This window comes from Canis lupus, chromosome 2 (genome assembly GCF_011100685.1).
Source record: "Canis lupus familiaris isolate Mischka breed German Shepherd chromosome 2, alternate assembly UU_Cfam_GSD_1.0, whole genome shotgun sequence".
NCBI lineage: Eukaryota > Metazoa > Chordata > Mammalia > Carnivora > Canidae > Canis > Canis lupus.
This window is the reverse complement of record NC_049223.1, coordinates 60,296,802-60,312,927: the sequence shown is the minus strand read 5'-3', so window position 1 is coordinate 60,312,927 and position 16,126 is coordinate 60,296,802. Positions and strand designations below refer to the sequence as shown.

The 16,126-nt window shown below is 40.0% G+C and overlaps 1 protein-coding gene and 2 long non-coding RNA genes across 13 annotated transcripts in view; 1 reads left to right on the top strand and 2 right to left on the bottom strand.

The window, feature by feature from the left end:
• LOC102155218 overlaps window positions 1-1,785 on the bottom strand; it is a 43,600-nt gene extending 41,815 nt beyond the window's left edge. For all 4 annotated transcript variants that reach the window (XR_005355747.1, XR_005355746.1, XR_005355745.1 and 1 more), the window contains exon 1: window positions 1,680-1,785. This is a non-coding gene — a long non-coding RNA (uncharacterized LOC102155218). The remainder of the gene's footprint in view (window positions 1-1,679) is intronic.
• Window positions 1,786-1,832: 47 nt separating this feature from the next.
• LOC119870321 overlaps window positions 1,833-16,126 on the top strand; it is a 54,057-nt gene continuing 39,763 nt past the window's right edge. For all 5 annotated transcript variants that reach the window (XR_005355741.1, XR_005355742.1, XR_005355744.1 and 2 more), the window contains exons 1-3: window positions 1,833-2,004; window positions 4,591-4,666; window positions 15,825-15,975. This is a non-coding gene — a long non-coding RNA (uncharacterized LOC119870321). The remainder of the gene's footprint in view (window positions 2,005-4,590; window positions 4,667-15,824; window positions 15,976-16,126) is intronic.
• LOC111092789 overlaps window positions 2,702-16,126 on the bottom strand; it is a 60,758-nt gene continuing 47,333 nt past the window's right edge. For 3 of the 4 annotated variants that reach the window (XM_038531022.1, XM_038531023.1, XM_038531024.1), the window contains one exon: window positions 4,562-4,863. In XM_038531022.1, the coding sequence (XP_038386950.1) occupies window positions 4,789-4,863 (75 nt within the window). In that variant the 3' untranslated portion in view covers window positions 4,562-4,788. Of the gene's footprint in view, window positions 3,286-4,561; window positions 4,864-16,126 lie in introns of those variants that run through there. The other variant, XR_005355731.1, reaches the window with a different exon arrangement.

Genomic DNA, 16,126 nt, shown 5'->3' with positions numbered 1-16,126 from the left:
ATCTGGGTGGAATGAAAGAAGAACATAATTCTAAGAATAATAGCTTTGAATAGTAGATTGACCTAACTAAAGATTATTTTAAAGAGATTATGGGTAGGAGAAAAATACGAACAGGCTAGAAGGAGTTAAAAGCTCACTCCTTGTATGTTTATGCTGTGGGAAAAGAACACAGATTTTGAAGTCAGATGGGCTTGGGTTCTGGTCCCAGCTATGGGATTTTTAGGCAAATGACTTAACCTATCTTGAGCTCTCCTTCATCTGTAATATAAAAATGAAAATCCTCTAGCCAGGCTGTTCTACAGGTTGACTGCATGCACGGCAGTGAATAAGACGCCAGCAGCAGTCCTCTTTCATTCTTCTTCCCTTTGCCTCCACCCACTTACACGAGCACAGGAAGGTGAGGCCAGAAACTCTTTCCCTCTCTCGGTGATGAAAAAAAGAAAGAAAAGAAAAAAGGAAAAGAAAAGAAAAAAGAAAAGACCTGCTTTCACTACTTTACCAGGCTAGAGGTAAACGTTGAAGTTCTAGAGAATTCATGCAAGGACACATTCATGCAGCAAGTCCTCAAATTGGTCAGGATAAGCTAGGCTCTGCTGCAACCATAAACACCCTCTGCCGCTCTGTGGCTTAGCACAAGAAAGGTTCATATCTTTTTCATGCCATCTGTCCAGTGTGGGCCAGCAGGTGGCTGAGCTGTATATAGTCACTCAGAGACCCAAGGCTCCACCATCTTTTGATGAAACCATCTGAACATGAGGCTGATGGTTCATCGTCTGGTCGGGGCGGGCTACAGGGGCCAATGGTGACAACAAAATAGCAGTAGCTCTTGATTGCTTCCACAAGGAAGTGATACGTGACACTTCCTCTCACATTTCAAAGGGTCAGGGAAATGCAATGCACCCAGGTGCCTGGAGAAGAGGAGGTTGGGAGCTGAAGCCCCTGTGCTGGAAGCCAGGTGATGAACCCAGGGTGCCTAGAACAACTGGGTGTATAGGCTTCCCACAACCCTGGCTGCGGTTGCAGTAGCCCTGGCTTCCCTGCTTCCCTGGGAGAAGGCTGCTTTGTAGTGTGGACCTACCGGTCCTGGACAGAATCTAACCCAAGCCCGCCGTCTCCTCAGGTTCATGCCTTTGAGCGGCACTCTGTGGTTTTCACTAGTGACCTGTCTAAGTGGTTTGCACACCTTTCTCATGCCCCACTGAGTTGCCAAATTTTGGACACTTCACAGCCATGTGATCACCACTGTCACTGTGTCACACCTTATTTTCACTCCGGGTCAAAGTAAACTCCCTGTGTAGCTGATGTCTGTATGATGTTCACTTCTTTCCAGAAATGCTCCATCAGCACCTCCTCTGTTTGCCTCCTACCCATGGTGGACTGATCTCACTAATGGTCCCCATCCCTCACACCTCCCCTTGCCATGTGACTGCTAATGAGGTGAACGCATTTCTTTGTGAATCCAAAGGTCTTGTTCAGGGGTCCACGTTCAAGGTGATGGATCTGTCAGAGGATTTGGTGGTGGCAAGAGGTGCCAGGCTGTGATGAGTCGGGAGGGACACCACTGTGATTTGGGTCACCCTACCCATTTGAAGCAGGACCCCAGTTGGTGGCTTGGGGCACGGGGAACAGGGCCTGACTCCAAGAGGAAGAGGTTGGCAGGTCTGTGCCTGACTACGTACCAGCGGGCTGAGAAACCAGGAAGGTAGTCGAAGAGCAATCAGGAAATTGAAGACCAGGCCCAAGGGGAGGGTGAAGTGACAGCACCACTAGGCTCATCAGAACATGGTGTGAAAGACTAGTTCTAGAAACCATGGCGATGTGGACACAGGGATTCTGAGCTGAACGGGAATCGGGCACCTGTACCTGAGGGCCTGGGCAAAGCAGAGGTCAACAACTGTTGCTCACTTTCCTCAAGAACAGCTGCTGGCCGTCTGTTGACCCGCAGTGGTTTTCACCCCTCCCTGTGATTCAGGAAAACATACTAGCGCCTGAGCTCACCCCGAGGTCAGAATTTGATTGGTCCTCGTTGGTAGGATATAACATTATCAATAATGTGCAGCCTGAGTTGAGAACCATTTAAACAGTCTGCCTGTACCCCCTGCAGGCCCCTGCCCCAGTACAGGACTGCTCTGACTTTTTTTCTTTTTCTTTTTTTTTTTTTAAGATTTATAGGTTGATTTGATGAGGGGGCAGGAGCAGAGGAAGAGGGAGAAAGAAACTCAAGCCGACTCTGTGCTGAATGCAGAGTGTGATGTGGGGCTCAACCTCACGATCCTGACATCATGGCTTGAGCCTTGAAACCAAGAGTCAGACACTTAACTGACTGAGCCACCCTGGTGCCCTTGCCCTGATCTAACCACACTTGACTGAAGCACTTCTGCCTCCAAGTTTTTTTTTTTTTTTTTAAGGTTTTATTGATTCATGAAAGATGAGAGAGAGAGAGAGAGAGAGAGAGAGAGAGGGAGGCAGAGGAAGAGAGAAAGAGAGGCAGAGGGAGAAGCAGGCTCCATGCCAGGAGCCTGATGTGGGACTTGATCCTGAGACTCCCGGATCACGCCCTGAGCCTAAGGCAGGCACTAAACCGCTGAGCCACCCAGGGATCCCCTGCCTCCAAGTTTTAAAGAAAAAAATTAATATTTGCACACATGTATACAGGGATGAGACAATCTTTTTTTTTTTTGAGAATAACTTTTAATCTGCTGATTACACATACAAGTTATTTAAAACCTGTAAGTTGACCACATATAGGCATTTGACCCAGCCTCATATTTGTATGTCATCCTCAGTAATGACCTGGGTCCTTAAAAAGACAGGGAATGTATCGTAAGCCCTCAGAATACTTTATGCTACGGAGATTCCTTAAAGATTCATCTTAAAGCAGATGGTGGCAATTTAAAAATGACACAATATTGGCCTATCGACATATTTTTAAAATCTATTCTCACCAAACCCTGGAACTCTAGGGTTCTTAACACAAAGTACTATGTGCTAAAGAGAAAATAAAAGAGATGCCAGAATACACCTCAGATAAGGGGTTCTTTGGGATCTGGGGTTGGGGCAGGCCTCTTGGAGAAGGTGCCTCTTGATTTCAGGCCAGAAGAAACTGAACACAGCAGTTATGTGACCATCTGGGAAAAGATTTCCAGGCGGAGGGAACTGTCAGGAAGAAAGTTCCTGCTGAGGATTCTTGCTTGATGATCAATGAAAGAAGGCCATAGCATGGCTACTTGAGATGATGCTCACCAAAGTTATTTCCTCATCCAAACTGGTGAGATCCTCAACCACCTGAAGGGCAGAAAGTGAATACCACAGAATAAATGAGGAATAGGAGCTTAATATATTTTTAAAGCACCATGAATAAGCACAGCTGGTCTTATAGACAGTATTCTGGGGATGGCATTATACTCTTTTGCATACCATTTATAAAGAACGGAGACAGGCATGGCCCTAGTCAGTTTTCCCTATGAGTGATACAAAATAATCTTTTATTAATCTTATTTAAAATTTGTTACCATTGTACATGATCTCAGAAGACCAAGTGGAGAACATATTATACAAATCAAAGGAATAAATGAATATGAAAGAAAAGACAATTATATGCCCAAACAAAAATTTCTGCCCATTCTGTTACACTATAAAGCATTTTGTAGATGTAAAGATTGCACATAAATATTAAGTAAATATATTAATGTAATCTTCCTCTGGGTTTTTAAAAGTAAGAATCTCAGTGGGCAAAGAGTTATAATTTCACATTTAAAAGTTCTCTCAGGCCCATGTTTTCCAGCATCTAGCAGTTACCACAGGAAAGTCGCTATCTTGGTGGAGATGATGAGGGTGATGGTTGAAAGCATTGAGTTGGGAGTAGATAGAACTAGGTTCAGGTCCCTACTTTGCCATTTAATAGCTGTGTGACCTTGGACAAAGCAGATCAGCTATCTGAGCCCTCATTTTGAAATGTGCAAAGTGTTAACATTTCTTCCTAATTCAAATTATTGTTGTTGGAATAAAATGAGATTATTTAGAGAATGAATGTAGAACAGTGCATGTGACATCCTCACGCTCATGATCACCATGTCATCTCATCAGAGGACATGGGTATGTAAGGATCACATACTTAAGTAATTGGAAATACACAAGACAGGCTCAGGATAGACTGTGGCACGGCAGTTGCCCTCACACCAGCAGACTTGGCATGGTCAACAGCTCTTCATAGCTTTATCAGTCAGTCCTCTCTGAAGAATCCAGAAAGGAGAGGATCAGCTTGTTGCCAACCGGTTGTACATACAGCGTAGCCACTTTGGCTTCTAATTCTTCATTAAGGAGTTTGACAATAGTCTTAAGAATGACTTCTGGAGAGAATTCCTGTCACCTGGAAACTCAAAGGATGCTGCCAATCTATATAAATAGGAAGCCAACTATACGATAATAATTTACTCTGGAGAACTGTAAAGACTAATGTTATTCATGATGGTGAAAGATATTCCGTTTTAGGCATATTTCCTGTGCTGCTACAGGGGGATCAACATATTTTCCCTTTTCCATTCAAAACAAAGACAGTGCATTAATTAGAAACATTGGGATTTATTCTAGGGAACAACTTGGAATATAAATTGAGGATGAAAAGGACCCCATAATCAGGAAGCATCCACCAAGACCTCAACTGCTGGTAAGGTTATATACACCTTCTTGAGCTCTACTGCTCTCTGTCGTAAGATTCATTCTGCTTAGCAGCTTTCAACCTTCCATGGAATAACTGATTAAAATAACCACAGCCTCATGCTTCATCTTTTAACCAAAGGGTGTGAATGTTTCTTTACTGGCATCATCAAAGATCTGGTGTATCCAGAAGAAAAACTTCATTTCCTGTTAGATCAAAAAGAAAATAAGATTTTAAAAACAGGCTGATACTACCAATTACTAAGTGATTTTATAAACACAAATTCTTAAGGGCTTGGTACATTTGCAAGCACACTTCATAATCAAAATAGATGGATCCTGTAAGGCAAACAGCTTACTAAAGTTTCATGGAAAAAAAGTAATGAACCCACAGTGAGGACTTGGGTTCAAGTCTTAGGTCAATTATTGAGCAGCTGAGTAGCCTGAGGCTTGGTCACTTCACTTCTTAGAATGTATTTACTCATCCATAAAATGGGAGTGGTGGTATTTATTTCAGGTTCCTTGTAGCATTGTGGTGGAAATTAAAACAGATAGTGTGTGTGGAAGTGCTTTCAAACTGCAAGAAGAACTGCTGTGTAAATGGTATTGTTATTACCAATTTCTAAGAATTATTGAACACCATATCCTTAGACCATATCAGCAAGCTGACACCTGACAAATGAGAACTCATTACTGTGTCATATCCCATTGTCTGTAGCTGTTTTCATTCTCAGCTGATAGGGTGGGCCTCTGTTGCCCTGTCAGCATAAATCCTTGGTAGAGGGCATTTCTCTAGAAGTGGAAAGGATTTCTAACTCCTGTCCCATCCTGTACCTTTCCACATACCCATACAGCCAAATGAAGGTCACTCAAAATTCCTCAAGCAAGAAAAGAGGAACATAGGAAGGATGTAGACACCTCCGTTTTAGGTTTTTCCATTTTTGTCAAGATTCTCTAGAGATCTGAATGGCCATAGTCTCCACTTCTGAAATTGCTGTGTAACAATAACTAGTTATTTACCATTTGTTGAGCACTTAAGGCAGTTGGTCATAACATAAGCTCCTGATGTAGAATATTTGACTTAATCATTACAACAAATATGAAATACTGGTATGGCCCTCCATGGACAAATTGGGAGATGAAGACTTGCAGAGGCTGGGCAACTTTCCTGAGGTCACATAGCTAGCTCATAAGTGGCAGAGTCAGTCCTACATCCCAGATCTGCATGGTCCCAAAGTGGATGGTCTGACCACTACCTTGTCAGATTTTTTCCTAAAAATTTATTCTGTTGTTACTCTTAGTTTTGTCTGAAATTTTCCCTTGGATAGGTTGTTATGTGGCACATCGGCTTCTTCCAGCATCCAAGTAGGTACTGTCAAATGATTCATTTTTGCATCCAACAAGTATTTATTGAGTATCTGCTATCTGCCAGCTACTGCACTGCAGTGGAAGGGTGTGGGGCATGACTATGAATGAATACAGTCCCTTGATCCTACAGAGCATCCTTTCTCCCTGAGACATGCTGATGCATGAGGCTTGAGGAAAATCTCTTCAAATCAAAATACAGACTCATGATCACTATTGTTTATGAGAAGGTTCACCTTTGGCTTCCTTTCATTTCATTCCTTCAATCAGTGAAACCATGAATATTAGTCAGGTGCCTCTGAAGACTCAGATACTGTACTAGCCAATCTAAAGATAATATTGTATCAGCTACACCCTTTATTTACTCACAGTTACTAAAGAAATACTAGGGAATACCATTAAGATATGGTAATTCTCCGTTAACCATCCTGATGGGGGAAGGAAAATAGTTGGGATAAAGTGTGTGTACATGTGTGTATGTGTGTGTATCTCTTCCAGGTGATACATGTGTAGACCAAGAATTTGAGTGTGACCAAGAATTTGAGACTCTTTCCATTTTCAGCTTTTATAAAGAACTTTTGAGTTTGTAAACAATCCTCTTATTTTGTTCTGTAGAAGAAGTACTTATACATAGTACAACAGCAAAGAATTTAGGGAAAATAGGGACACTTGGATGGGTCAGTGATTGAGCATCTGCCTTCAGCTCAGGATGTGATCCCAGGGTCCTGGGAACAAGTCCCACATCAGGCTCCCCCCAGGGAGTCTGCTTCTCCATTCTGCCTATGTCTCTGCCTTTCTTTCTCTGTGTCTTTCATAAATAAATAAATTAAATTAAAAAAAAAAAGAATTTGGGGGCAAAAAGAGGTAAAAGGAAAGGTGAAAACCTCCCTGGATAATCTAGGGGCTGAGCAAACTTTTGAATGATTGTCATTGTTTTTAATGTGTTCCCATAGTTTCTGAGCACCCAGATCAAATCGAGGTTTCTTTTTTCCCTGAATGGTGATACCCCTCTGGACTATAAAACTTATTTTCATATTTTGGGGACCCTTTTCTTTGGAGAAATGTAAACTCCCTGAAGGAAATAGCCCTGCTATGTTCTTTACACCCCCAGTGGACAAGTTGGGTCACATAATAGGCACTGCATATGTACTTGCTGATTAATAGATTATGACTCTTAGAGAGGTAACAGTAGTACATGAAGAATTCCAGAGACCAAAAGCAAAGATATATTACCTAAAAGCCTTAATCTTCCCATCTGCTAAAGGCACTCAGTGTAGAGTGGTTAAGAAACCAAATTCTATCATTTTCTATTTCTGAATGTTTAGACAAATTACTTAATCTAATTGCCCCTCAGTTTATTCTCAACTATAAAACTGAGTATAATAAGATTGTCTAGACTGGAATGTCACTGTGAGGATTAAGTTAGTACAAGAATGGCATTTACAACACTGGCATGTAGAATGTATGATAAATGTTAGCTATTATTATTTGTGATTTTTTCTCTTATTTCTGAGGATGCAAAAGTCTTTCAAAATGAGAAAATAAAACATAATATATTATTTCATTCCAAAGATGATAGAAAATTTCATCCTTATCACTGCTTAAGTTTAATTTAAATAATGAAATTCAAAGCTGACCTCCTGGTAAAGATGGCAGACTGCACACATGCATCTACTTTCACTCAGCTTCCTAAAATGGCAGAAAACGATCTTTTAAAAGGATGAATCTTCAGGGATTTGGAGAAGAAGAGAGGAGATGACAGCAACAAAATTTTCTCTTTTTTAAAAGATTTTATTTGTTTATTCACACAGAGAGAGGTAGAGACACAGGCAGAGGGAGAAGCAGGCTCTCCAGGGGAAGCCCCATGTTGGACTCAATCCTGAGCCTCTGGGATCATGCCCTGAGCCAAAGGCAGACTCTCAGCAACAGGTGTCCCAGCAACAAAATTTTTTTTAGTCAGCCTCACACATATGGAAAGTAAATTCATAACAGCCCCAGCATTGATTTGAAGAACAGTGGGGAAGGATGGAGTTTGAAGGGCAAAACACAGCAGAGCATCCAAGAGATACGTATACATAAAAGATCTAAGTGTAATTAGCATGCCAGGAAGAAATGATAAGAATTAATATGTAAGAATCTTCAAAAATGAATGACAGATATCAAACAACTATTCCAAGACACTGAAAGAATACCAAGGAGAATAAATGCAACCCTTCCATAAGAATCTCCACACCAAAGGCATATTATATTCAAACTGCTGAAAACTAGGGACAAAGGGAAAATTATGAAGGCAGGCAGGACAGAAAGAACATTCGATATAGCAGAATAAAAATGAAAGATAAGAATACCACAGATCTCTCATCAGAAACTATGCAACCCAGAAGATAATGGATTATGTCTCTGTAATTGAATAAAAATCTGTCAAATCTGAATCCTATACCCAGCAAAAATGTCTTTCAAAGAAAAAACAAAGGAGAAATAAAGACTGCTGAACACAAACTCAAACCACACCTGAGTGAATTCATTGCCTGCAGACCCATGCTGTAAATAAGGTTAGAGGAAGTGCTTCAGGCAGAAGGACTCTAATAGCAGACAGAAACTGGAATCTACAACCCAAAGAAACTGAGCACCCTGGAAATGAAATAACTAAAGATAAAGTTCAACATCCAGTTTTTATTGTTTTCAACTGTTCTGGAAGATAACTCTCTATAGCAAACATAGTAGTCTTGTGTTTTTATGGCATATGTAAGAGTAAGTATGTGGCAGCAATAAAACAGGAATGTGAGCAAGACATTCAGGACTGTATTGGGGTCCTTACACTCATCATGAAACAGAATATTATTTGAATGTAGATTTTAATTATATAAGACATATACGGTAACCTCAAAGGTAGCTACCAAATTTTTTTTCAGAGGTGTCCATGAGAATCCAAAGGTGGAAATAACATTGAATCATAAACAGGGCTCAATTAATCAAAAAGGAGGCAAGCAGGATGGAGAAAAGACACAAAGAACAAAAGGAGCAAATAGAAAACAGTTGGTTAGATGATAGGTTTTAATTCAATAGTCACATGTGATGTAAACTACACTAATCAAAATTTAGATCGTTAGATTAGATAAAGAAATAAGAGCCTACTATCTGCTGCCTCTAGAACCACCAACTTAAATATAAAGACCCAGGTTGGGAGAAAAAAAAGAGATGTCTTGTAGACACTACGCAAGAGAAAGCTGAAGTAGCTTTATTAATATCAAAGCTGGCTTCAGGGGTGCCTGGGTGGCTCAGTCAGTTAAGCATCTGCCTTTGGCTTGGGTCATGATCCCAGGGTCTTGGGATCGAGCCTCATGCTGGGATCCCTGCTTCCTCCTCTCCCTCTCTCCCTCTCCTTGTTCATGCTCTTTCTCTTTCTCTTTCTCTCAAATTAATAAATAAAATCTTGAAAAAAAAGTTGGATTCAGACAAGAAATTTCACCAGTAATAAAGGGGCTTATTACATAATGAAAAGAGTTTCAATTCTCAAAAAAAGGACAAAAGCATTGATAATTGGATGCCTATAAATTCAAAGCTTAGGGGTACCTGGGTGACTCGGTCAGTTAGGCATCTGCCTTCTGCTCGGGTTATGGTCTTAGGGTGCTGGGATCAAGCCCCACATCGGGCTCCCTGCTCAGCAGGGAGCCTGCTTCTCCCTCTGCTCCTGCCTACCACTCCCTCTGTTTGTGCTCTTCCCTGTCAAATAAATAGATGAAATCTTTTAAAATATTCAAAGCTTAGGACAAGTGGTTAAATGCCTTGCAAAGCACATCTTACCAACATCAGCACAAAAGAAACAGAAAAATGCAAACAGAATTCATTTTGTATTTTCAAATTGAATTCATAATTAAAAACCTTTTGACAAGGCAAAGCCGGGCCCAGATGGCTTTTACTCACAAATTCTATCAAAATTGTAAGAGAAACACAAATATCAGCTTTACCCCAAACTCTGAGAATATAGAAGGAGATGCTATTTGAGTTGGTTTAGGAGGCCAGCATGACCCTGTTCCCGAAACCTGACAAAAACATTACAAGAAAAGAAAATCAGAGATCAAGATGGTGCATGAGTAAATATATACAAAATCCTTAATAAAATATTTTAAAAATCAAATTCAGCATCTTATGATGGGGATAAATATTACTAAGAAGTGGAATTTAGGCCAGGATTGCAAGGTTGGTTTTGCATTTTAAAATCAATAGTTGTAATTCACCACATTAATAGAATCAAGAGAAAAAATTTGTCGATGCAAAAATTTTGACAAAATTCCACACCGATTCATGAAAAAAACCCTCAAAAAACTAGGAAATGAAAGGAATGTCATCAGCCTGATAATGAGCATATACAAAAGGAGGATAGTTAATGTCATACTCAGTGGGGAAATATTGAATGCTTCTTACTTCAGGAGGTATGATAGTGACAGTAATAGTCACTGTCTCCACTTCTGTTTAGTAATACACTGAAGGTACTAGCTAGTAAAAAAAAAAAAAAATGTGAGAAAAATTGAAAAAGTTTACAAATTAAAAAAAAAGCAAAACTGGAAAAGATATACATGATCATATATATAGAAAACATTCTAAGAAATCTACCAAATTTCAATGTCCAAAGTTCCAGAACTGAAAGCAAATTTGGTGAAGTCTTAGGAATCAAGGTCAATATGTAAAATGTTAATTATATTTCAATTTTCTTTACCAGTGAACAATTAGAAGATAAAATCAGAAAGCAGTTTATTTACAATCACAGGAAAAACATAAACTACCCAAAAATAAATTTAAGGAAGTATATGCAAGACTCATATCCCAAAACCTACTCCATAAGCCATGTGACATGTGACATGCTTAGGGATTGGAAAAGTTAATATTGCTGAAGTGTCAGTTCTGCCCATATCGATCAATAGAGTCAGTGTGATCCCAATGAAAATTTCATGAATCTTTTAGTAGAAATTAACAAACTGATTGCAAATGTCTATGAAAATGCAAAAAAGGAGGAATAGGAAAAAGAACCTTACATAAAGCACACATTTAGAAGACTTACACTGTGAGCTTTCCAGACTTACTATGAAACCACAATAATTAAGACACTATACTGTTTACATAAAGACAGATAAACAAGTCAATGAAGCAGAATAAATTCCTGAATGAGATCGACACATATGGTCAGTTGATTTTCATAAAAGGCACATGTACAAACACACACACACACGTGCACACATCCACTGGGGAAAGGAAAGTTTTTGCCACAGATCACGTTAGAATAATTGTATATCCATTAAAAAATTACAAAAAAAAAAGAAAGAAAGAAAGAAAAAGATCCTACTTTCTACCTCACACCATACACAAAACTTAGGTTGTGTCAGGCCTTAATGTAAAATCTGAAACCATAAAGTTCAATGTTTTCTCAAAGAAAACATAGGAAAATATCCGTATGATCTAATGGTTGGCAAAGATTTCTTTGACAGGACACAAAAAGCCCTTCTTGTAAAAAAATCATGAATAGGACATAATCAAAATTTTAAATTTGTGCTCATTGAGCAACACCACAGGAGAAAAGACGAAATACAGGTGGGGAGAAATTTTTGCAAAGCCCATTTCTGACAAAGGACAGGTTGTCTAGAAATACAAGAACTTCTCCGATTGGGTAATAAAAGAGAAGCCGATAGCAAAAGACTGGAAACAATGGGAATGGTCATCAGCAAGTACATCTGTAAACCAATGATAGTATACTCTGCAGTGGAAACGTCATTCGGTCATTAAAAGGAATAGATTTCTGCATGAGTCTTAAAAACATCATTTTGAGCAAAAGCAGCCAGATGCAAAAAAGTACCTACTGTATGATGCCATCAAAGATGTTCTAGAGAAGGGAAATGGAGTCTGTGATGGTAGAAAAAAAGCGATTGCTTCATGGAGGGGGATCAACTGCAAAGGTGTACCAGGGAAGTTTCTGGGGTAATGGAAATACCCCACAGTTGGATGGGTGTACAGTGAGGTGGGTGCATTCATTTAAAACTCATTGAACTGTACATTTCAAATCTGTGCATTGCATTGTACATAATTACACTTCGACTTAAAAAAAGGAGTAATTTAAAAAGAATACCTTAATGGTAAGTGAAAGGAGCAAGTTACAACAATATGATTCCATTCATAGAACATTCAAAAATAGGCAAAGCGAAACAGGCTATTTCTCACTGTGAAATTAATTTCTAAACAATCTGCCACAAGAGCTGAAAGTGGTTGCCTCTGGGGAAGAGGAACTGGGGAGACTGCTATTTTTCTTCCCAAAATTTAGACTATGTGATACTTTGAGAATCTGTGCATATCTAACCTCAGTACAAATAAAGACCAAAAAGAAAAAAAAAATCATACCCATTTGCAGGCTGGTGATCTTAGCTTCCATGGAGAATTGTTGACATTCTCTTCAGCTAGGGAATTATTTCTGGTGGGTGAATCATGCAGAAACTTTGGGCCGCTACGTCTGGGGGACGGCGTCCATTTGCTGTTGGTTGTATATTCTGGGCCACCTTGTTACTAGTCAAGCATGAAAGACAGTGCGGGGGGCGGGGGGAACCCAGCACATCAAGTGTGACAATACACTGCAAAAGTGTGCCTTAATTTAGAATACGGGTGCAGAACGGTGACAGGAAGCCGCTCTGCACTCCCTAATTACAAAGTCTCACTTCCACCAAGCTGACACAAATGTTAAGTCAAATTAAATATTGTCTAATTAACTAGCATACACGGGACTTCAAGACTGGTGACTAGGTATTATTGGGCTGAGTAAGTGAAACGCAGGGACTTGCAGCGTCTCGGCCAACCCAGATCTGCTAGCTCAGCCAGCTGCGACAAGGGTAGGCCATTTTGTTTTCACACGTCTCTCCTTCAGGGCCCTGCTTGTAATATTTACAGAAAAAGGCAATGCTAGTAAACAGTTTCACACAATGAGGTGTGAGAGTGGATAGGGGCCTATTCAAGCTCTGAACTCCCCTGATGAGCTGCCAAAAGTTGTTATGAATGGCCCGGCTGACAGGGTGATGACGGATAAAGCAAAAACAAACAGCTCGGGTAATTCATGAAAACACACAGCACCAAGACAACTCAAAGTGGCGAGTGACAGTTAAGATAATGGAATTTTGGAAGCTTTTCTTCAGGGGTCCTTGCCATACAATTATTCTGTTAATAGATTCTCCCTTAATGTGGCTGGATCTTCAACTTTTATTCCCACTGAATAATATTTATTATAACCGGTGCCACAGAAGCACGGGCCCTGGCCTTTCAAATGATGGTCAGTTTCTCATACAGAAACCGGAGCGGGATGAAATTTTTTTTCTTTTTTTTTTTTTTTTAGTTGAGGCCCCGTGTCTGCCATTTAAAGAAATAAAATATCCCCTTTCCGTTCCTATTACGAGAAACATCTCGAAGCATTCTTCCCTCATTTCTCTCATTTATAAACCATCCGCCGCAGACCTTTGATTAGAAAATAAATATTGGTTTGCACACTCAACTGCTAATATTTTCAAGGAGAATGATTTAAATGTGGTTGAAGTCGGTTTCCAATTCACATTGCCTATTTGGGGTTCATTCCCTTAAATCAGGCGTGACCAAGCAAGAAAGTATCAATTTGTCAGTGTTTTGCCTTGTACCCAATGGTTTGTCATGAAGTACATTCTGGTTTCTGTAACAATGGCCTATTGCTCAATTAATGTTTTAGAAAACAGAAACACGAATACATATATGAAGCATGTGTTTGCATGTACAGAAATACTATCTGATCACGTGCCCAGAGAAAGAAAGAAGGAAGGAAGCAGAAGCCAGCAAACATAGGAGGAAAATTCAGATTCTGTTTATTTTATTTTTTTTGGTATGTCTTTGAGGGGCCCCTGGGTGGCTCAGTCAGTTAAGCGTCTGCCTTCGGCTCAGGTCATGATCCTGGGGTACTGGGATTGAGTCCCGCACTCTTCCTCTCCCTCTGCCCCCTGCGCGTGCTCTCTCTGGAGACCACCCTAATCAGAACTTGCATTCTAACAAGATCCTCAGGTGATTCATCTGCATATCAAGGTGTTGAGAAGCTCTATAATTTAGATGACTGAGTTTTCCTTAATAGTGTAAGTTCTATAGCTATAAAAACTTATAAGGATAAAGATCCATGTTTCACCAAAAGTTGAAAACTAGATTATAAATTATTTAAAGCGACCTGAAAGTAACTTAATATCTTCTTTCCAATTTCTTATTTTCTTCTCCCCACTCCCCCATGAAGTCTCAGAGTATCCTTGAGTTCACCAAGCCTTCTAGGGAGGTGCAACCCTCTGCGAATCACTTTCCTTCCGCCCCAGACATTCAAGGACTCACCCAGCACATTTTTGAGTGATAGGCATGATTTAACAGACTGGATTTAAAAATCCAATCACTGCAGTGAACTATATGACTTCTCTGGCAACAATAAAGTCATTTTTAAAAATCATATCTTGACTGCAGTAGCAACTGTTTAGCGGCTGGAATTCAGAGTAACGTTTTTTTACAGGAGAGACGTATCAATTGTTAGTCCTATACAACAGAGCTGCCCTACACCTGCCAAAGTCAGCAAAGACCCACCTCTGGGCACGCATTCCTTTAGGCTGTGTGGTCCTTAGTATAACTAGCTAATTACGGTTTTCTTTAGACTTGAAGGGACCGTGAGACCTGGTTCAACTCTCAACAGCTTTTTTGGGTGTTGATAAATTTAAATACATATAAATTTAAAAACTTAACATGGCCCCAGGTACTCTAAATAAAGGCAGAAGACAAAAGATAAGTTGGGGAAGCTATTAGGGACATGTGAAGCTGTTGGCTCGTTTCCTTAATTGACAAAGGGTTTTAATAATTCAGTTTGAAAAATACACACCCAGTGGGAAAGTGGACGAAGGATATGCATAGGCAATTCACGCGGAGTTGTAAAAAATACAAACTGAATAAATGTATAAAATGGTGCTCAATCTTCTTCATAATTAAAGGCATACAAATCAAAGCGAGTGTGAAAGAATGGTTCTTACCAATCTAGTTGGCAAAATTTAAAATGTTCGGTAATATCAGTAGTGTGCAGACACAGGTGTACTCGTCCAGCAGGGGTGATAATGTCACTTCAGCTGTTTTGAGGGGCAGTTTGGTAATATTTACCAATATTGTGAAGGCACTTACATTCTAAAGCAACAACTCTCCTGCGAGGAATTTAATCTAGGAAAATATTGGCAAAAGTGCCTTAAACTAGATGGATGAGGATAATACACAGTGCGACAGTATTGGCGTTATTGGATGTCTGGAAGCAACCTCAAGGAGCATCACGCCAGAGGGCTGGGCAGCTGGGACAGTGCAACCCAACAAGAAGGGTTGCGAGAAGACCGTCGCAGCCATCCAGAGAATCATCCAGACCAGCACATGCTGCTACAGAATGATTTCTGAGATGTACCAGTCATGGAGAGACAAAGAACAGAAAAGCAGGAGATGGAGCAGTATGTACAATTTGATGTTTTTAGGTTAAACAAAAATATGTATATATTGGTCTATGATTGACTTTTTTCCCCCCGAAAATATAAGCAGCAGCTAAGATTGTTTAACTTTGTGATAAGGTTGAGGAATGGGAGAAAACCTTTTCATATAATTATATGTTTATCTTTTGAATTTTCTAAAAGAGGTGTGTGTGTGTGTGTGTGTGTGTGTGTGTGTTTGTGTGTGCGTGTGTCTGTGAGAGAGAGAGAGAGAGAGAAAGCAAAACCTTGGCATTGACATTACAAGCCATTTTGTTTTATTAGGTCCCAGATGTAAGAATGTTGTGGAAAATTCTTTGGAGTGACATTATTCTCCATAAGCTTATCTTCACCACTGGATTTCCACAGGCAAGCAGATTTCTCAACCACAAAGCAGCTAGATTTCCCAAAGAACTGCTGTGTCCTCTGGGCAATGGTGAGCAATTTTGGAGGGTATAGAAAACTTCAGGAATTTGGGGAAAGCATAGTCAGAAAAATTTAGCTGCACACAAAATTCTGGGTTCATTTTGGGGTTTTATAAGACACCTGAGACCTATTCATGGACTGCGTGGGCTCAAGACCAGGAA